The sequence below is a fragment of the Suncus etruscus genome, chromosome X (assembly GCF_024139225.1).
Source record: "Suncus etruscus isolate mSunEtr1 chromosome X, mSunEtr1.pri.cur, whole genome shotgun sequence".
Lineage (NCBI taxonomy): Eukaryota > Metazoa > Chordata > Mammalia > Eulipotyphla > Soricidae > Suncus > Suncus etruscus.
In genome coordinates, this window is record NC_064868.1 from 67,154,792 (window position 1) to 67,177,078 (window position 22,287).

Here is a 22,287-nt window from a genome sequence, read left to right on the forward strand (position 1 = left end):
AATATACCCTTTATCTCTAGGTTATTCCCTCTTTTAGGTCCTGAAGCATGTGACCAACCAGAACACTGAAGCAGCAACTGGGATCCACAGACTTATACTACAGGGCCTACTCATTGAACACATTCAAGCAAACTAACATTCCCTTGCTCTTTTCTCCTCTCTTCTCTCTACTTTTTTCCTTTCTTTCTCTTTTTAACCCTCTCCCTCTTCTACCTTTTCCTCCTCACTATAATCAATTTAATCCATGTCAAATAAAAATCACACTGTTACCTCCTCTTTAAGAAAGGAAAATTGATATATATGGTGCTGTGGACAATACTACAAAGGGTAAACACCTATAAAGATATACCTCACTAACACAGCGTTTAGTACTCTAGATGTATCTAAAAGTTGATCTATTAAATTCTTTACCTTACATGTATATATCTAAAAGTTGATTATTAGATATATGTGTCTAAAAGTTGATCTATTAGATTCTTTATCTTACATGTACTATATTTACCTATCTTTCTGTACCCAGCTTATATCTTGCTCTCCCCACCTTTTTTCTTAAGCTATATCTAAGCTAACCTCTATATGTTTACAGATGGGCAAGAACACAAAGATAGGACTCCTTCTTGAGAGCCAAACCTAAATTGTAAACAACCTATACTTACAGGGTATTAGCCCCTCCCATATACTATCCCTTCTCCCCTCTTCAGAAATCCAACTATCCCTTCATCCCCCAATCCCAACCTGATTTCCCACCTTATTAAAACTCTTCACCCTCAGTTCTTAATACATTAGGCACCAAGACCAGCCTCTTACCCCAACCCAGCACCCAAATGAAGGGACACCCACTCAAACCCACCTCATTCCCGGCAAGAAAATATAACACCCCTGCTGTCTCATGCTGTGTAGCCCTCCTTATCACCTCTCCCTAACATGCACTGCTGCTTGATAACGGACTTAGTTCCAAAAGGATCCCCACTGCAAGAGCTCTACCCAAGACCTCTCTGCTGCAAATCTTTTCTTAATCTCAAGAAGGCCATGGTGTGTGACGAAAAGGCACCCTGGTGCCCACACCCCACAAGAAAACCTCAAAAGACAATGGGGAAGCTTATACTTAAATCATAAGTTTAAGGCCTATATAACACTACCTTTTAATCCATTTTCCCCAAATGTAAGGAGGCCTCCTACATCACTTTGTACCTTGACTTACTTTTTAAAATTCATTTAAAAATCTTTTTTCTTTATATATATGTGAACATATATATTTTTATTTTTTTGTCTTGTTTCTGTTTTCTTCTCTTTCCACCTCAAAATGCACCAGTGCTATTTCTTCCTGCAAAGGCATACTAAATAAAGGGGGAATCTTACTTATAAAAACAAGCTCTTATCTACTAGAGATAAGAACTCAATTTTTTACAATACAAGGGCACCTCCCACCTTGAACATATGTCATGTGGACCCAACTTAGACCCCAGGTAATTAGACACTGATCGTCCAGCCTTGAACCCTGGATCCCAAACATAGAAATGACACAGTTCTCAACAACACCTCCAGGAACTAAATCCCCTCCAGGACATTCTCAATACTGCTCTGGCACCAACATGTGCCAGTCCTAATATGATATCCTGACATCGAGGAAATGGGAACAACTTGATCTAAGAGCAGATTTTCTTACCTCACCTGCTAAAAATAAGAATAAATCAGAGGACTGGTCACCCTTTGATTTGTGCAAAAGCCAAGGTCGCTATCTACAGATGAGTGACTGTTACAACAATGACTGGGAAGTATGTATCCTGGGACCAATAAAAAAAAGCCCTAGTCTAGGTTTCGGTCTACGATCTTTCCAACAACCAAGATCTCTAATCCTAGAGGTCTGACTAAGATAATTGCAACTGAACGGATCTTCTGGAAACATAAGGAAAGACTATCCCAGGCTCCATCCTAGGATCAGCTCAATAACCAAGACCACCAACTACAGAACACAGATTAAAATGACAATGAAGGAACAGAACTTCTAGAACCACAAAGAAAGACCTCATCATAAGCTCCATTCCTTGACCTGGGCAGATATCAAGATCTGTAGATACAGAGGTCTGATTCTTTCACCCATGACGGAGCAGAGTACTTCCATATACCACAAAAGCACTGAGGGGAGAGTAAATGAAAATGCAATGGGGTCTATAATTAATCCCATGAGAGTATACATAAAGGATGGAGAAACCCTGTATCTCTTAGGCCAAGGTAATTCCCTCTCTAATGTCCCCAATATTTATTGTGCCTATGCAGGAAATAAAAAGCACAAAATAATATTTTTAGTTATTTATCTATTTTTATTAATTTTTTCTGACTTCTTTGTTTTGGTGTGGATATTGAAGTTGGTGTCTCCATATTTTTTCTTTCTTTTTCCTTGTTGCACTCTGTCATGTTTTTATTTCAGGACCTTAGCTATTATGTGGTACTTGTCTTTATTGCTGTAGTGCTCACTGGATATTTTATTTGATATTTCTTTTTGTATTGTCCTGGTGTTTCAATTCCTTTTTCCCTTTCCTCTCTCAAACTGAGGTTGAGAACCTCTAGAAGGACTCTGCCCATTTTCTGCTTATTGGATTTTAACCCAATTTTATTGCTTTTCTTTTCAACCAAAACCACATAACTGAAACTATCTAGTTCTGCCTCTCAAATAGAGGGAGAAATAATGGAGGGTACCGAGACCAAACAGCTGTATGATCACTAAGTAGTAAGATAGACACAGACGGGACCACTCATTCTAGCAGCCCGGGGGGAAGGGTGGGGGACATGGGATGCAAGATGAAAACGATGGTGGAGGGAGTACAAATTTGGTGATGGAAATTCCCCTCAATCATTGTTAATATGTACCTAAAATATTACTATTAAAGATATGTAAGCCACTATGATAAACATAAAATTTATATATTAAAAAAAGAAAGAGCTTTATATTGGCCTTGAAGCCGGAAGGTCACCAGTCTCCTCCTCAAAGATGCACCTCTTATTCATTTGGGGGTTTGGGAAGGCCTGAGGACCCCTTTAAACTCCTACTTGGCAGCCACCTTGCTGGCCCTCTGGGCAGGCATGCAGGGATAGCCCCGGAGATGGAAAGAAAGGATAGGGATGGTTGTTGGGGGACATCCCGAGCTCTGTAGACACCCCTAACTTTGTCAAAATGGCCTTAAGCTGCTCCTCACGCTGGTGAAAGCTTCTGACTCCCACAACAGGAAAGAGATTGGTATTGGGATGGAAGCTGGAAGTTCACCATTCTTTTCTCCAAATACGCCCCACTTGTGCAGGGTGGAATTTTGGGAAAAGCCTAGGGTCTCATTTCAACTTCTACCTGACATCCACATTACTTGACCCCTGGCTGGGCATCCAGGGATAGTCCTGGAATCCAGAAAGTAGGAGAGTTAATTAGTTGGTGGCAACCCGAGCCCCACAGTCTTCCCCAAGTTTGGCAAAAAGGCCTTCAGCATAGAGTTTTGCTGCCCCCATGCTGGAGAAATCTTCTGGCAACCAAAAACAGGAAAGAGTTCAGTATTGGGCTGGATGACGAAAGTTCACCAGTCTCCTCTTCAAATGCACACCACTAGTTCTGGGTGGGTGTTGGGGAAGGCCTTGGGTCCCCTTTAAACTCCTACTCAACTACACCTTGCTGGTCAACTGGGAAGACATCCAGGGATAAGCCAGAGTCTTGGAGAAAGGAGAGGGAAGGCTATTGGGGGCTGCCCGAGCCCCACAGTCCCACCTTAGTTTGGCAAAAAGGCCTTCTGCATGTAGACATGCTGCTTACCATGATGGAGAAAGCTTCCTGCTCCCATAACAGGAAAGAGTTAGATATTGGGCTGGAAGCCGGAAATTCACCAGTCTCCTCCCCAAAGCTACCCCTATTCTTCAGGATGGGGGGGTGGGGAAGGCCTGGGGTTTTCTTTGAACTAGTAACCAGCAACCACAAAGCTGGTCCCCTGGGGGGCACCCAGTGATAGCCCCAGAGACAGAAAGAAAGGAGAGAGTTGGCTGTTGGAGACAGCCCAAAATTTGAAGCTCTTCCTAAGCTTAGCAACAAGGCATTCGGCATGGAGCCTTGCTGTTTCCCATGCTGCCAAAAAGTTCTGGCTCCCAGAAGAGGAAAGAGTTTTGTATTGGGCTGGAAGCTGCAAGTTCACCAATCTCCTCCCCAAATGAGCCCCACTAGTGCAGGATGGGGCTTGGGGAACTTCTGGGGACCCCTTTAACCTCCTACAAGGCACCCACCCCCTGGTCAGATGCACAAGAATAGCTCCAGAGTCCAGGAGAAAGGATAGCAAAAGCTGTTCTGGGGTAGTCCAAGCCCTGCAGCCTAGCCCCACAAACAACCCTAAGCTTGGCAAAAATACCTTTGTTATGGAAGCCTTTCTGATCCCCATGCTGGTGAAAGCTCCTGTCTCTCAGAACAGAAAAGAGCTCAGTATTGGCCTGGAAGCCAAAAGTTCACCAGTATCCTCCAAAAAGTTGTTCTTTTTGCAAGTAAGGATTGGGGAAGGTCTGGGGTCCCCTTTAAACTCCTACCCGGCAACCACCTTGCTGAACCCCTGAGCAGGAGCCCAGGGAAGAAGGAGAGGGAAGGGTGTTGGGGGAAGCCCAAGGCCACAGCCCCTGCAAGCTTGGGTCAAAGGCCTTCCACATGGAGCCTTGCTGCTCCCCATGCTGGCAAAAGCTTCTAGCTTCCAGAACAGGAAATATTTCGGTATTGGGATGAAAGCAAAAGTTCACCAGTCTCCTTCCCAAATGTGCCCCTCGTTGCAGGTTGGGAGTTGGAGAAGGCCTGGGTTCCCCTTTAAACTAGTCCCAGGCACCCACATTGCTGACCCCTTGGACAGGCTCCCTCGGACTTGAGAGTTTGGGAGAAAGGAGAGAGAAGGCTGTTGGGAGCAATTCGAGCATCACAGCCCACACTAAGCTCGGCAAAAACGCCTTCAGCTTGGAGACATGCTACTCCTCATGTTGGAGAAAGCTTCTGGCTCCCATAATATGAAAGAGTTTGATATCCAGCTGGAAGCCAGATGTTCACCAGTCTCCTCCCCAAATGTGCCCCTCTTATGCAGGGTGGGGATGCTCCCTTGAACTCCTCCAAGGCACACACCTCACTGGTCCCTGGGGTAGTACCTAGGTATAGTCCTGGAGGCCAGAAGAAAGGAGAGGGAAGGCTTTTGGGGGCAGCTCAAGCCCACAGCCCCCCCTAATCTTGGCAAAAAGACCTTCAGCATGGAGCCTTGCAGTTCCCCATTCTGGCTAAGCTTCTGGCTCCCAAAACAGAAAAGATTTCAGTATTGGGCTGGAATCCAGAAGTTCAACAGTCTCCTCTTCAAATCTGGCCCTATTGTACAGAGTGGGATATGGAAAAGACCTGGCATACCCTTTAAACTTTCCCACACCCACCTTGCTGGCCCCCTAGGCAGGTGATGAGAGAAAGCCTCGGAGTCCAAATGAAAGGAGAGGGAAGGCATTTGGGGGCAGCCCAAGCCCCACAGCTCCCCATAAGCTTGGCAAAAAAAGCCTTAAGCATGGAGCCTTGCTGCTCCCCATGCTGGTGAATGCTTCTGGCACACAGAACAAAATAATTCGGTATTGGGCTGGAAGAAGAAGAAAATTCACTAGTCTCCTCCCCAAATGTGACCCTCGTGTGCAATTTGGGAGTTGGGTAAGGCCTTGGGTCCCCTTTAAACTATCCCCAACACCCACATTGCTGATCCCTAGGGCGGCTCCCAGGGATAGCCCCAGAGTCTGGGAGAAAGTAGAGGGTAGGTTGTTGGGGGCAGCCCAATTCCACAGCCCCTATACTTGGCATAAAGGCCTTCTGCATGAAGCCTTTTGCTCACCATATTGAAGAACTCTTCTGGCTCCCAGAACAGGAAAGAGATCGGTATTCGGCTGGAGCTGGAAGTTCACCAGTCTCCTTTCCAAATCCTTCCCAATTGTGTAGATTGGAAGTAGGCAAAGCCCTGTGTTCCCCTTTAAACTTGTCCCCAGCACCCACATTGCTGATCCCCAGGGAGAGCTTCCAGGAATAGCGCAGCAGTCCAGGCAAAAGAAGAGGTAAGGCTGTTGGGGGCAGTCCCAGCCCCGTAACCCCCTGTAAGCTTGCCAAAAAAGGTCTTTGGCATGGAGAATTGCTGCTCCCCATGCTGGTGAAAGCTTCTAGCTTCCAGAACAGGAAAGAGTTCAGTACTGGACTGCAACCAGAAGTTCACAAGTCTCCTCCACAAATGCGCCCATCTTTGCAAGGTGGGGGTTGGGGAAGGTCTAGAGTTCCTTTTAAAATTCTACCCAGCACCCTCCTTGCTGGCCTCCAGGGCGGTCACCCAGGGATAGCCCCAGACTCGGAGAGAAAGGAGAGGGAAGGCTGTTGGGGGCAGCCCAGGCTCTACTGCATCCCCTAAGCTTGGCAAAAAGTCATTTAACATTGAGCTTTGCTGCTCTCCATGATGGCAAAAGTTTCTGGCTCCCAGAAAAGAAAAGAGTTCAGTATTGGGCTAGAATCTGGAAGTTTAACAGTATCCCCCACAATTCCGTTCTTCTTGTGAAGGGTGGGGGCTGGGGAAGGCCTGGGGTCCCCTTTTAACTCCTCCTTGGGACCCACTGGCCCCCTGGGTGGTCGCCCAGATATAGTCCCGGAGTATAGGAGGAAGTAAAAGGAAGGCTGTTGGCTGTAGCCCAATCTCTGCAGATCCCTAAGTGTGGCAAAAGGCCTTTGGCATGGAGCCTTGCTGCTCCACATGCTGGCGAAAACTTCTTGCTCCCAGAACAGAAAGGAGTCCTGTATTCAGATGGAAGCCAGACATTTTCCAGTCTCCTACTCAAACCCACCCATCTTGTGCAGGGTGGGAGTTGTTGAAAGCCTGGGGATCCCCTTCAAACCCCTCCCAGGATCCCACCTTGCTGGATCTGTAGAGGGTTCCCAGAGGGATAGCTCCAGAGTCTTGGAGAAAGAAGACGGAAGGCTGCTGAGGACATCCCAAGCTCTGCAGCATACCCTAAGTATGTCAAAAAGAACCTCAAAATGGAGCTTTGCTGCTTCCCATGATGGTGAAAGTTTATGGCTCCCAGAACACAAAAGAGTCCGGTATCAGGGTTGAAGTCAGAAATTCACTGGTTTCCTCCCGAAATGCACCCCTTGTGTGAAGGGTGGAAGTTGTTTAACTTCTTGGGGTCGATTTAAACTCCTCTCCAGCACCCACCTCGCTGTCCCCCTGGGCAGGTGCCAAGGCATAGATAGCCCTGGAATCTGGGAGGAAGGAAAGAGAAGGTTTCTGGTGGCTACCCAAGCCCTGCTGCCCCCAAAAGGCCTTTGCCATGGAGCTTTGCATCTCCCAATGCTGGCGAAAGCTTCTGGCTCCCAGAACAGGAAAGAGTTCAGTATTGGGATGGAAGCAGGAGGTTTAACAATGCCCTCCCCAACTCCACCCCTCTTGTGAAGTGTGGAAGTTCGGAAGGCCTGGGTTCCCCATTAAACTCCTCTAAACCCACCTCACTGGCTCCCTAGGTGGTTTCCCAAGTATAGCCCCTGAGTTTGGGAGGAAGAAGAGGAAAGGCTGTTTGGTGCAGCCCGAACCCCCTTTAAAGGTCCCTTTTAAACTCCCTCCTGCACCCACCATGCTTGGCCACAGGATGCCCAGGGATAGCCCCAGAGTGCGAAAGAAAGGGAAGAGGAGGCTGTTGTGGTAGCCCAAGCCCCAGAGCCCATCTTGTTTGGCTAAAAGGCCTTCTCCATGGAGCCATGCTGGTCTTCATGCTGTCAAAAGCTTCTGGCTCTCAGAACAGAAAAGAGTTCAGTATTGGGCTGGAAGCCGAAGTTTACCAGTCTCCTCCCAATTGCACCACTTTGTGCTGGGTGTGAGTTAGGAAGGCCATGGGTCCCCTTTAAACTCCTACCTGGCACTCACCTTGCTGACACCCTGAGTGGGTGCCCAGGGATAGCCCCAGAGTCCTAGAGAAGGAGTAGGAAAGGCTGTGGGGAGCAGCCCGAGCATGGCAGCCCCCACTAAGCTTGGCATAAAGGCCTTCGGAATGAAGCCTTGCTGCTTCCCATGCTATCAAAAGCTTCTGGCTCCAAGAACACTAACGAGTTCAGTTTTCGGGCTGGAAGTCAGAAGTTCACCAGTTTGCTCCTGATATGCACTTCTCTTTTGAAGGGTGGGGATTGGCAAAGTCCTTGGGTCACCTTTAAACTTCTCCCTGGCACTCACCCTACTGGGTAGTGGGCAGGTGCCAACACATAGCCCTGGTGTCAGAAAGAAAGTAGAGGGAAGGCTTTTGCAGGCAGGATAGCCCCGGAGTATGGGAGGAAGGAAAGGGAAGGCTATTGGGGGTAGCCTGTCACTACCCGCAAAAGGAAGCATGCACCAGACGTGGCTTTTGGCTTTCCTGGTGCAGTGCCTAATTTTCCTCCCAAGAAATATCTTTCAGAAGGCCCGTTTGGAGAACTCAATCATTGCCTCTTGTGTGGATCACTGGCGATATTTCTGTCATACTTCTTACTTTGGTAGTGACTTAACATTTTCCTTTTAATTCGTTTCTGCTATACTATAGAAATTCGGCCTTAGCTATCCAGCAGTCATTAAAGGAATTTCAGTACCAAAGCAAGCTGCTAGAAGTTCCCTGCTGGCTTAGTATATTTGCAACTCAAAGTGCAGCCAGCTACCTCTCTTTCTGTCAGCTTTTTTACTTCCTAAGGCCAAGTCAAAACTTAGCATCTTCAAGACAATGGTCTTCTCTCCCTGCCTTTGAGCATAACATCAAATGATTTCTGTCTCAGGGACTCTCCCTATCACTTTGAATAACTGCTTACAAACAGATTTGGTCAGTGTAGAATTAGGCTATTTTACTAGGTATAATTATGCACCCCTTTCTTTAGTGTTATTCTCTTTCTATTACCATATCATAGAAAGTGGGTCTTAGCTCCTAGCTAGAATACTATTTCCCTCAGGTTAAGAATATTTGTCATCAGGAGTAAACCAGGATTTCCTGCTATCCTTTAATTTACATCAGTAATGACACCTAGGGCCAGGAACTTCTTTGATATGTAAGAATTCAGTCTTCCTTTTATCCTCTAACTCCTAACTGAAACCTATTCTATTCTAAGGTTACAAACCACCTAAAGCTATGTGTATTTGTTCTAAAATCAAACAATGTACATTGCATATTCCTTTCATGTTATGACTGCCTTTTTTTCCCTTTATATACTCCCTTGCCTGAATATTCACTTAGTCACACTCCTGCCAGAGATGTGTTGACCCCACACATAGTGCATGTGGTATCATTATTTCATATTTGTCCGCTTCATGTTCCCACTTATTCCCACTGAGGATTTATGGACCCCACTAAGGTCTTGCCTGTGGACGCAGCATGCCCGAAGCAGTAGCCCAAGCCACAGAGCCACCCCTAAGCTTGGCATGGAACCTTGCTGCTCTGCATGCTGGCGTTTACCAGTCTCCTACTCAAATACACCCCTCTTGTGTAGGGTAGGGGTTGTGGAAGGCCTGGGGTCCCCCTTCAAACTCCTCCCCATGTTTCACCTCTCTGTCTCCATAGGCGAGGCCCAGAGATAGTCTAGGAGAAAGGAGAGGGAAGACTGTGGGGACAGCCCAAGCCCTGAAGGTCCCTCTACATTTGGCAAAATAAGCCTTCACCATGGAACCTTGCTGCTTCCCATGCTGGCTAAAGCTTCTGGCTCCCATAACAGGGAAGAGTTTGGTATTGGTCTGGAAGCCAGAAGGTCATTTGTTGCAAGTCAGCCCCTGAAGAGGTTGACTGATGGAGGGATGGAGGATGAGGTCTTTCCCCTTCAGCTCAGAGCATGCGTCTGCCTCCCTGTCTAGCCAACGGTTCTGAGGTGAAACGGCAGGTAAACAGCTCGCAGACAGTCAGGCTTTTGGAAATATTAGCTTTATTCGGTGGACAAGACTGAAGTCCAAAGACTCAGCCTCAGTTACAGCAAAAAGCCTCTTGCCTTCCACAGACCCTTGTTTTTATATTCCAGAATCAGGTACCACCAAATGGTGGGATCAGATACCACTCAATGGTGGAAGCAGAATCAGGTACTACACTAGGGCAGAATGCCAAGTCACACCCTGGGGTAGGGCACAATCACCAATCAGGTTAGGGTCAGTAACATAATTATTCCCTAAAATATTTACATTCACAACAGTCATTCACTAGTCTTCTCCCCAAACTGCCCTTTATGTGCAGGTTGGGAGTTAGGAAATTTCTGTGGTCCCCTTTAAATTCCTCCCAGACACTCACCGTGCTGGCAACCTGGATTGACAAAGGCCTAGGTTCCACTGCAAATTCATCCGCGGCACCCACCTCACTGGCCGCCATGGGCGGCATCCCAGGGATAGCCCCAGAGTCTGGGGGCAAAGAGAGAACAATTTTGGGGCAGCCAGAGCCCCGCTGTTTCCCTAAGGTTGGCAAAAAAAAAGCCTTACACATGGAGTTTTGCTGCTCCCCTTGCTGGAGAAAGTTTCTTGCTCCCAGAACAGGAAAGAGTTCAGTATTGGGCTGGAAGTTTGAAGTTCACTAGTCTCCCAAAATCTGCCCCTCTTGTAGAGGGTGGTGGTTGGGAAAGGCATGGTGTTCTCTGTAGACTCTGCCCTGTAATCCACTTTGCTGGCCACTGGGTAGGACCCCAGGGATAGCCCCATATGATAAGAGGAAGAAGAGGGGAAGGCTGCTAGGGAGAACCCAAACATTGCAGCCCTCTAAGCTTGGCAAATTTACCTTCATCCTGGTGCCTTGCTGCTCCCCATGCTGTCAAAAATCTTCTGGCTCCCAGAAAAGGAGAGAGTTCGGAATTGGGCTGGAAGCTGGAAGTTCACCAGTCTCTTTTCCAAATCGTCCCTTTTGTTCAGGGTGGGGATTTGTGAAGACCTGGGGTCCCCTTTAAACCCTCTTTAGTACCCACCTCGCTGGCCCAAAGAACAGGCACCCAGGGATAGCCCAGAGTCCAGGAGAAAGGAGAGAGAAGGCTTTTGGGGGCAGTCAGAACACCATAGCCCCTCCTAAGCTTGGCAAAAAGGCCTTTGGCATGGATCCTTTCCACTCCTCATTCTGGCAGCAGCTTGAGGTTCTCAGAACAGGAAAGAGTTCACCAGTCTTCTTCCCCAAATCTCCCAGCTTGTGCAGGGTGGGGGTTGGGGAAGGCCTGGGGTCCCCTTTAAACTTCTCCCTGGCACCCACCTTGTGCCCCCTCAGCGGTTGCTGAGAATAGCCCAAAATCCCTGAGGAACAAGAGGGAAGTCTGTTGGGGCAGCCCAAGCCCTGCAGCCCTCCCCTAAGCTTGGCATAAGGCCTTTGGCATGGAGACTTGCTGCTCCCCATGCAGGCGAAAGCTTTTGGCTCCCAGAAGAGAAAAGAGTTTGGTATTGGGCTGGAATAGAAAGTTCGCCAGTTTCCTTCCTAAATCTGCCCCTCTTGGGGTCCCTTTTATACTCCTCACAGACATCCACCTCGCTGGCCTCCAGGGGGCACCCACGATTAGTTTAGGATTCCAGGAGGAAGGAAAGGGAAGGCAGATGGGTTCAACCTGAGCCGGGCAGGCCCCCTAAACGTGGCAAAAAGGCCTTCCTCATGGCGTTGTGTTGCTCCCCATGCTGAAACCCACCAGGCTACCCTCCTGAGTGACAAACAAAGATAGCACTTGTGTCTGGGATGAAGGAGAGTTAAAGCTGTTGGGATGTAGGAGCTTTTCCCCATGCTGGTGAAAGCAATATTATATAGCACCATTTTTTGACCAAAGAAATCGGGAGCATGGGGAGCAGCGAGGCTCCATGCCAAAGGGTTTTTGCCAAGCTTAGGGTGAACTGCATGGCTCGGGATGTGCCCAACAGTCATTTCTCTCCTTAATCCCAGACTCTTAGGCTATTCCTGGTGGCTGGGGAGGTGGGTGCCAGGGAGGATTAAAGGAATTCAGGAAGAACGAGAAGAAATAAATAGACACTTCTCTGAGGAAGACCAAAAGATGGCCAACAGACACATGAAATCATTCTCACATTAACTCATCACTAGGGAAACCCAAATCAAGACAACATGAGGTACCACCTTACACCAGTGAGGATGGCTCACATCAAAAATAACGGAAACAATCTCTGTTGGAGGGAATGTGGTAAGAAAGGAACTCTCATTCACTGCCGATGGGAATGCTGCCTGGTCCAACCCCTATGGAAAACAGTGTGAAGAGTGCTCAGTAAACTCAGAATAGAGCTGCCATATGACCCAGAAATTGCTCTGGTGGGTATTTATCCCCAAGTCAGAAGATATTTATCCAAAAGTATGTGTGCACTTTACTATTTATTGCAGTACTCAGTATAATAGCCAAGATTTGGAACCAACCTCGATGCCCAACAACAGATGAGTGGATCAATGGAATACTACATAGCAGTTAGAAATGATATAATTATGGATTTTTCAGCAACATGAATGGATCTACAAAATATTATGCTAAAAGAAGTAAGCCAGAAGATGAAGGATAAATACAGAATAACATTTTTCTGAGGTACTTGAATATACACCATATATAGATATAATACTCCAAGAACATATACAATGGTTTAATAAGGGAGAAACTCCAAGCCCTGTAGTTGTCAACATTTATTGGGTAGAAGTGTTCAAAACAAGTGGAAGAGGAACAACACAAGGCCTCGACTACCCATTATACCATAAAGAAACCAGCAACAATGGGGAAAAAAATGGTTTAGTGAACAGGTATATAATCAGCCTTTTACTACAAAGGCTAATAATAATGTCGTAGGGAATTTCTACACAGATACAGGTGAAGAATATGATTGGAAGCCAGAGACTCCAGCAGCAGTGTTTCCTAACAGTATGTTCTATTGCTTTAATCTTATTAGGTATAAAATAACCTCTCAGCTTCTCTGTCCACAGGGATTCTTGGATACAAATGGTGGACACCTTAATTTGATACCTAGGTGCTCAGTCAAACTAATTACCATATTCAGTGTGTATTATAAAAATGTTCTATAGAACACTCTTAATATATCCTTTTACCTTGGTTTATGTCCTCTATTAGGACCACTGAAACAGTAAATTGCGAACCACAGACTTATACTACATCAAACATGGGCAAGTTAACATTTCCTTTCTCTCTCTCCTCTCTTCTTGCTCTTTCTTTTTTTCTCCCCATTCTTCTTCCTCTTCTTCCTTCACATCAATTCAATCTATGTCAAATAAAACCCACACTGATAGTTTCTCTTTAGGAAAAAACTTTAATACATAAGATGCAGTGGACAACACTACACAGGGTAGCCACCTACATAGGTAGGCCTCATGAACACATTGTTTAGTACTCGAGACGTGAAACCTATGTGTATCCTAAAATGCTCTAGCCATTATCTAACCCTGAACCTTTCATTTAGCAAGGCCCAACCCCATCACTGATTAAATGCCTAGAAACTGGGAAAACCTTACAACTCTGATGGAAAGACCCAATCTCTTTTATTTGATTTATTAAATTTTTTAAATTTATTTTACTATATTTACCTATTTTTATGTTCTCCACTCTCTTATCTTTTGCTCTTACTTCCTCTCTTTCGTAAGCTATACTTAAGCTAATTAATTATCTTAATTCAACCAGTTCTTAAGCGTTCAGACCCTTCCTCTTAGGGTCAGACATCTAACATCACCTTAAGAATAGATCACTAGGAAAACCGGCAGGCTTTTGCAGAAGCCAGCTCCCCTGTTTGGGACATCAGGAGGGGAAAGCCACGAATCTACGCCCGCCCAGTGGAGCCCAACTGTGAGTGCTGCTTGTAAATGTTTGTCTACTGTCCTCTTGCGTGAAACTCTTGGGAGTGGGGCAAAAGAGGCTCCAGAAACTTTCTCTCCCAGACGCCATTTCCAGGGCGGGTCTCCAGAACGTGAAAACCGGCAGGCTTTTGCAGAAGCCAGATCCCCTGTTTGGGACATCAGGCGGGGAAAAGCCACGAATCTACGCCCGCCCAGTGGAGCCCAACTGTGAGTGCTGCTTGTAAATGTTTGTCTACTGTCCTCTTGCGTGAAACTCTTGGGAGTGGGGCAAAAGAGGCTCCAGCAGAGCACAGCTGCTCTGCTTCGCTACGCGGCCGTGCGCTCTTTCTAAGAAAAGAATACCATCGCAACAAGAAGAAAAAATCACACTAAGAACTGTGCTATAACACAGAAGCAAGCATTCCTCTTCGGACTGTCTTCTCTGTTGAATGCTCGGGCCTAAGATTTGATCCAGTGTGAGGATTCACCGACAGAGGACTCCCCTCCCTTACAGGCAAGTCAGCCCATCCAGAAAGGGCGGAGCCACAGAAGTGTGCTGCCCACATCATATAGCCAATGAATACCACCAAAACACGTAGAAAAACCCAAAATACAAGTGTGACAATGGGGAAACAACGCAGGCCAGCATCAGACATAGAGAATGAAGAGGACAATTCTGATGAACAGATAATGACCAACCAACTAATCAACCTCTCAGATAAGGACTTTAGACTAGCAATATGGAAGATGCTCAAAGAACTCAAAGAAACCATGGAAAGAGTTGAACAGAACACTAATAAGAACCAAGAAAATATGAAGACAGAAATCACAAAACTCCAAACTGAAATAACATGTCAACTAACAGGCCTGAGAAAGTCAGTAAATGAAGTGAATGACCAAATGGATAAGCTCTGGGACAGGGTATCAGAAGCTGAGAATAGACTTGGTGCTGTGGAAGATGAGATACATAACAATTCCATACAGCAGGAGAGATTGGACAAAAAACTTAAAGCAAATGAGCAGACAAGGAAAAATTAGTCAAAGAATGGGAACAGATGAAAATAGAAGTCTATGATAAGATCAACAGAAACAACTTAAGAATCATTGGAGTCCCAGAGACCGAGGAAGAAAATTCCCAGGAAGAATCAATGGCCAAGAACATCATTAAAGAGAAACTTCCAGAGCTAAAGAATATATGTGATCAAATCCTGCATGCTCGAAGAGTACCAACCAAAAGAGACCCCAGAAAAAACACCCCAAGACACATCCTAGTCACAATGACAAATCCCACAGATAGAGACAGAATTCTGAAAACAGTAAGATCAAAAGGGGAAATTACATTCAAGCAAGCATCCTTGAGATTTACAGCAGACCTGTCACCAGAAACACTCAATGCCAGAAAGCAGTGGTGGGATATTGTGACAAGACTGAATGAAATGAATGCTTCACCCAGAATACTATACCCAGCAAAACTCACTTTCCAATTTGACGGAAGAATACATGGTTTCACAGACAAAAAGCAGCTCAGAAACTTTACAGACTCCAAACCGGTCTTAAGAGAAAAACTGAAAGACCTAATTTAAGACAAGACTAACCAAAAGACACACCAAATTTCGATATAAAGATGGCATTAAATCCCAGGACAATTCTTTCTCTCAATGTCAATAGACTAAATGCACCAGTCAAGAGACACAGAGTGGCTAAATGGATCAAAAAACTCAACCCAACCTTCTGCTGCCTACAAGAAAAGCACCTGAATAGTCAGAACAAACATAGACTCAAAATAAAAGGCTGGAGAAAAATTATCCAAGCAAACAACACCCATAAAAAAGCTGGAGTGGCCATACTAATATCAGATAATGCAAACTTTATACTCAGGACGGTTGTAAGGGACAAAGATGTACATTTTATATTAATCAAGGGGTATGTAGAGCAGGAAGAAATAACTCTCCTAAACATATATGCACCGAATGAGGGGCCAGCAAAATATTTAATACAACTGTTGACAAATCTGAAAAATAATATCAATAACAACACAATAATTGTGGGGGACCTTAACACGGCTTTGTCAACACTGGATAGGTCAACCAGACTGAAACCCAACAAGAATATACTACACCTGAGGAGAGAAATGGAAGAAAGAGGCCTAGTGGATATATATAGGACACTCCACCCCAGAAACCTGGATACACATTCTTCTCCAATGTACATGGGACATTCTCCAGGATAGACTACATGCAGGCACATAAACCATACCTCCATAATATCAAGAGGATAGAAATTTTGCAGACTACCTTCACTGACCACAAGGCTCTGAAATTATTTGTGAATTCCAAAGGGTTCAGCTACAAAAGGACTGACAGTGTGAGAAATGTACCCTAGACCTTTCTGCTGCAAATCATTTCTCAAACTCAACAAGATCAGGGTGAGTGATGAAAATGTGCCCTGGATTCTATCCCCCACAAGAATATCTCAAAAGAATATGGGGAAGCCTATATTTCCTTTATAAGTTTAAGACCTCTATATACTACCTCTTAACCTGTTTATCCCCAAATGTAAGGTAGTCATCTACATCACTTTTTTCCCTTAATTACTTTTTTAAACTCATTTTTATTTATTTTTTCCTTTATATATATTTGTCTTGTTTTTGTTTTCTTCTCTTCATTACCTTCACCTTTTTTATCTGCAGGGTACAAAAACCTACAAGAAAAAGTCTTGCCTGTGAGAAAAATTCAGGTCAAAACCAGGGCACAAAGATGATGGAGCCTGACACTTTCACTCACAAGTGCACCAGCAATATAATATAGCACCATTTCTTTTTGTAAAGGCTTATTAAACAGGGGAAATTTTATGTATAGAAATAAGCTCTTATAAGAACTCATACATTTTACAATATAGGGGCATCTCCCATCTTGAACATATGTCATGTGGTCCCAATTTAGACTACATGTGATTAGACATGTCCAATCCTGAACCTTAGTTCTCTGACCTAGAACCGACACAGTTTTCCTCAACAGCTCCAGGAACCAAACTCCCTCTGGGACATTTTTAATACTGCTCTGACACCAACCCGCCAGTTATGATATACATTCTGACAATGAGGAAATGGCAACAACTTGGTCTATGAGCAGGTTGTCTTACCTCACCATCTAACGAAAACATGAAATCAGAAGACAAGTCATCCTTTGATCTGTGCAAAAACCAAGATCTCTAAATACAGAAGACTGACTGTGACAACCATGACTGGGTAGAACTTAGCCTGGGACCAATAAAAAAGACCCTAGTCTAGGCTTTTGCCTACAATCTGTACAACAACCAAGATCTCTAATTCCAGAGGTCTGACTGAGATAACTGCAACTGAGCAGAACTTCTGGAAACATAATGGAAGACTACCCTAGGCTTTATCCTAGGATCGGTGTAAAACCAAAACCACCAACTACAGAAGAACGATTAAAACAACAGTGATGGAACAGAACATCTAGAACCATAAAGAAAGACTCCCTCCTTGGCTCTATCCTATGACCTGTGCAAACACCAAGATCTCTTATTAAAGCAGCCTGATTTTATCATCCACTACAAAGCGACAAGTTTGCAGACATCAAAAGGGAGAGTAAAAGAGTAGCCTGGAGTTATACCTATGACAGTATAATTCAATAGTGGAGAAACCTGTATCTCTTTTTATTCACAGTGTGTTATAATTTATTTAATGTAACATTAAACCCAGTATCTCTTAGGCCAAGTAAATTCCCTTTCTAATCTCCCAATGTTTTGTGTGCCTATGCAATTAAAAAAAAAGAAGTAGGAAAATAAATTTTTGTTATTATTGTTGTTGCTTGTTTTTTTTTTGCTTTATTCTATTTTAGGACTGTGGTTATTGTTTGCTTTTCTTTATTGCTGTTATGATTTCAGTTGTTTTATGATTGATTTTTTATTATTGTTATGCTTTTCTTCCTTTTTCCCTTTATTCTCTTAAATTGATATTTATAGCCACTAGAAGGAGTCCTCCCTGTTTTTGCTTGTTTGATTTTTGCCCCCACCCTTTCTTTCTTGTCTTCAAACAGAACCACATAACTTGTACTATCTTCTTTTGCCTCACAAATTAAGGGGGAAATAATGAAGGGTACCAAGACCAGTCATATGAACATTGAGGAAAAATAAAAAATGATCAGACTTAAATACCAAAATCCAAAGCCAATGACAACACAAACTATACCCAATCTACAGCAAGCTAGACACAGAAAGGACCATTTATACGAGCAGCTCAGAGGGCAACGGAGGGGATATGAGATGCATGCTGGGAACAGGGGTGGAGGGAAGACAGCATTGCTGGTGGGAATGCCTCTGATTCAATGTCACTATGTACTTAAAATCTTACTGTGAAAGATTTGTAATCCACTTTGGTCAAAATAAAAATTATTTAAAAATAGAGACTACAGTTAGCCTGCAGTCCCCTTTAAAATTATACAAGCACCCACCTCACTCGTACCCTGGGCAGGTGCCCAAGTATATCCCCCAAGTCTGGAGGAAGAAGAGGGTAGTCTAGTGGGGGCAGCTGTGCATCGAAGCCCAAGCTTGGCAAAAAAGGCCAGCAGCATGAAGCCTTGCTCCTCTCCATGCTGGCAAAAGCTTCTGACTCCCAGAAAAGAAAAGAGGTCGGTATTGGTCTGGAAGCTGGAAGTTTACCAGTCTCCTCCCAAAATCTGCCCCTATTATGCAAAGTGAAGGTTGGGGTCCCCTTTTATCTCCACATCTGCACCCACCTTCCTGGACTCTTGGGCAAGCTCCAAGGGATATCCACAGAGTCCGGAAGGTATCTGAGGGTAAGCTGTCGGGGGAAGCCCGAGCCTCATATTCTTGCCTAAGCTTGGCAAACAGGCCTTCAGCATTGTTACTCCATCCCGAATTTACGGGTAACTACCTGCAAGACACGCCCATTTCTGGGAAGTGTCTTGGGCGGATATTACTTGTATATTTACTTGCAAGACTCCGCCCATTCCTGGGTGGGTTCTTGGGAAGGTTAGATAAGGTCTTTGACCCAAGGGATTAGGGTCTTTTGCCAGGATGGAGGTTGGAGGTGACATGGATGAAAGAAGTTAAGATGCAGGGCTAGCTAAGAATGGTAGATACTTAAATAGGTTTACAATATAGGCCACACACGTGATGGCCAGGGCCAATAAAGATGTTATCTCTCATGAAGCCTGCCTGCATGAGTCTGATTCCCAACGGGACCACCTGAAGATGATGACCTGCTGGTTAATGGGGGATGGAGCCACGTGGCTGGGGCCTAAGGACAAAGGCCTCCATCTCCACCATCCAAGCCCATCTTAAGGGCTGTTTTACTACACAGCATGGATCCTTTTGGGGGAGCTGCTCCTCATGCTGGTAAAGCTTCTGGCTCCCAGAACAGGAAAGAGTTTGGTATTGGGCTGGTGGCTGGAAGTTCACCACTCTCCTCCCCATATCTGCTCCTTTTGTGCAGGGTGGGAATGGGGAAGGCCTAGGGTTTATTTAAACTCCTCCCTAGCACCCATCTCGTTGTCCCCATAAGCAGGTGCACAGGTGTAACCCCAAAGTCCGGGATTAAGGAGAGGAAATGCAGTTAGGGGCAGCCCAAGAACTGCAGCCCTTCTAAGCTTGATAGAAAGGCCTTCAGAAAGGAGGCTTGCTGCTCCTCATTTTGGTGTAAGCTTCTGGCTCCCAGAAAAGGAAAGAGTTCAGTATTGGGCTGTCTCCTCCCCAAATCTGCCCCTCTTGTGCAGAGTGGTGGTTGGGGAAGGCCTGGAGTCCCCTGTAAACTTATCCCTGGTGCAGTTCTTGCTGTCCCACTGGCGGGCACCAATGAATAAGACAAGAGTCCGAGAGGAAGGCTGTTAGAAGCAGCCCAATTAGCGCAGCCACCCCAAAGATCAGCAGAAAGGCTTTTGGCATGGAACCTTGCTGTTCCCCATGCTGGCGAAAGCTTCTTCCCAGAAGAACTGGAAAGTGTTCAGTATAGGGCTGGAAGTCGGATGTACACCAGTCTTCTCCCCAAATCCCACACTCCTGTGGAGGTTGGGGGTGGGGGAAGGCCCAGGGTCCCCTTTAAACTTTCTTGGCACCCAACTCGCTGGCCCCGTTTGGGGGCGCTCAAGAATAGCCCCGGTGTCCAGGAAGAAGAAGAGAGAAGGATGTTGGGGGCACCCAGAGCCAAGCAGCCCACCCTAGGCTTGACAAAAAGGCCTTTGGCATGCAGCCTTGCTGCTATCGATGATGAAAGATTCTGGATCCCAGAACAGGAGAGATTTTGGTATTGGGCTGAAAGACGGAAGTTCACCAGTCTCCTACCAAAGTCTGCTACTTTTGCACAGGGTGGGAGTTGGGGAAAGCCTGGAGTCACCTTTAAACTTTTCACTGGCACCCCCCCCCTTGCAGGACCCCTGGCCAAGTGCCCAGGGGTAGCCCTAGATTCCAGGAAGAATAAGAGGGAAGGCTGTTCGGGGCAGCCTAAGCCTCACAGCCCCTCAGAGACTTGACAAAATGTCCATTGGCATAGAGCGTTGCTGCTCCCCAAGCTGGCAAAAGGTTCTGTCTCCAAAAAAATGAAAGCGTTTGATATTGTGCTGGAAGCTGGAAATTTACCAGTATCCTCCCCTAATCAGCCACTCTTGTGCAAGTGAGGGTTGGAGAAGGCCTGTGGTCCACTGTAAACTTTTCCCAGGCACCCACTTCTTTGGTCCCCTGGGCAGGGGACCAGCGATTGCCCTAGAGTCTGGGAAGAAAAAGAAAGAAGGCTTTTGGGGGCAGCTCAAGTCCTGCAGACCCCCTAAGTTTGACAAATTGGACTTCGACACCAAGTCTTGCTGCTTTCCATGCTGGCTAAAGCTTCTGGCTTCCAGAACTGGAGAGAGATCGCTGTTGGGCTGGAAGCCAGACATTCACCAGTGTCCTCCCCAAAGCCACCCCTCTTGTACAAGGTAGGGGTTGGGCAAGCCTCGGGTCCCCTTTAAAATTCTACCCAGCACCTTCATCACTGGTTCCATGAGCTGGTGCCCAAGGATAGCCCTGGAGTCCTGGAGGAAGGAGAGGGAAGGATGTTGGGTGCAGACCTAGCCCTGCAGCCATCCCCTAAGATTGGCAAAAGGCCAATGGCATGGAGCCTTGCTGTTCTCCATGTTGGGAAAAGCTTCTGACTCCCATAACAGGAAATAGTTCGGTATTAGTCTGGAAGCCACAAGTTGAATAGTCCCTTCCCCAAACCTATCCCTCTTGTGCTGGGGGTTGGGGAAGTCTTTGGTTTCTCTTTAAACTCCTCCCTGGCAGTCACCTATTTGGCCTCATGGGTGGGTATCCAGGGATAGCCCCGGAGTCATGGAGAAAGTAGAGGGGTAGTTTGGGGGGATAGCCTGAGTCACGCAGTCCTCTTAAGTTTGGCAAAAAGGCTGGTGGCATAGAGCCTTACATGCCCTTGTGCTTCTTGAAAGCTTCTGGCTCCCAGAAGAGGAAAAAGTGCTGTATTGTATTGAAAGTCTCCTTCAAATATCTGCCCTGCTTGTGCAGAGTGAAGGTTAGGGAAGGCCTGGGATCCCATTTAAACTCTTCCTTGGCACCTATCTCTCTAGCCTCATGGGCGAGTGTCAAGGGATAGCCCCGAAATCAGGGTGTATTAGAGGGATTGTTGGGGGCATTCCAAGACATAAAGCCCCTCTAATCTTGGCATAAATACTTTTGCCATAGAGTCTCGCTGCTCCCCATTATGGTGAAAGCTTTTGGCTCCCCAAAAAGCAAAGAATTCGATATTGGGATGGAAGCCAGAATTTCACCAGTCTCCTCAACATGTCAGCCCCTCTTGTGCAAAGTGGTGGTTTGGGAAGGCCTGGAGTCCTCTTTGGCCTTATCCCTGGCATGCCTCTTGCAGGTCCTCTGGGCGGATGCCCAGTGATAGCACCAGATTTTGGGAGGAATGAGAAGAAAGGTGGTTGGAGGCAGCCCAAGCCCTGCAGAATCCCCTAACCTTGCCAAAAAAGTCTATGGCATGGAGCCTTGCTGCTCCCCACGCTAGCAGAAGCTTCTGGCTCCCAGAAAATAAAAGAGTTCAGTATAGTGCTGAAAGCCAGAAGTTTACCAGTCTTTTCCCAAAATCTGCCATATTTATACAAAGTGAAGGTTAGGGTAGGCATGGGGTATCTTTTAAACTCCTCAATTCTACTGACTTCGCTTGAAACCTGGGAGGGCTCCAAGGATAACTGCGGAGTTTGAGAGGTAGGGGAAGGAAGACTGTTGGGGGGCAGCCAGAGCCTCGTAGACCCCCTAAGCTTGGCATAAAGGCCTTCGACATGGAACCTTGCTGGTTCCCATGCTAGTGAAAGCTCTGGCTCCCAGAACAGGAAAGAGTTTGTAATAGACCTGGAAGACAGAAGTTTATTTATCTCCTCCAAAATCTGCCCTTTTTCTGCAGGGTAAAGGTTGGGGAAGGCATGGGATCCCTTTTAAACTCTTCCTCAGCACCCAGCTCGCTGACCACATGGG

The 22,287-nt window shown here is 46.0% G+C and overlaps 2 protein-coding genes across 2 annotated transcripts in view; both read left to right on the plus strand.

Annotated features, from left to right (window-relative positions):
- The window catches only part of CYLC1 (cylicin 1), a 50,336-nt gene extending 44,363 nt beyond the window's left edge, over positions 1-5,973 (plus strand). Inside the window, exons 5-7 of the mRNA XM_049766918.1 lie at positions 3,184-3,297; positions 5,435-5,680; positions 5,869-5,973. Of these exons, the coding sequence (XP_049622875.1) occupies positions 3,184-3,297; positions 5,435-5,680; positions 5,869-5,973 (465 nt within the window). The remainder of the gene's footprint in view (positions 1-3,183; positions 3,298-5,434; positions 5,681-5,868) is intronic.
- The window catches only part of PCDH11X (protocadherin 11 X-linked), a 1,221,358-nt gene that overhangs the window by 87,190 nt on the left and 1,111,881 nt on the right, over positions 1-22,287 (plus strand). The window lies entirely within an intron of this gene.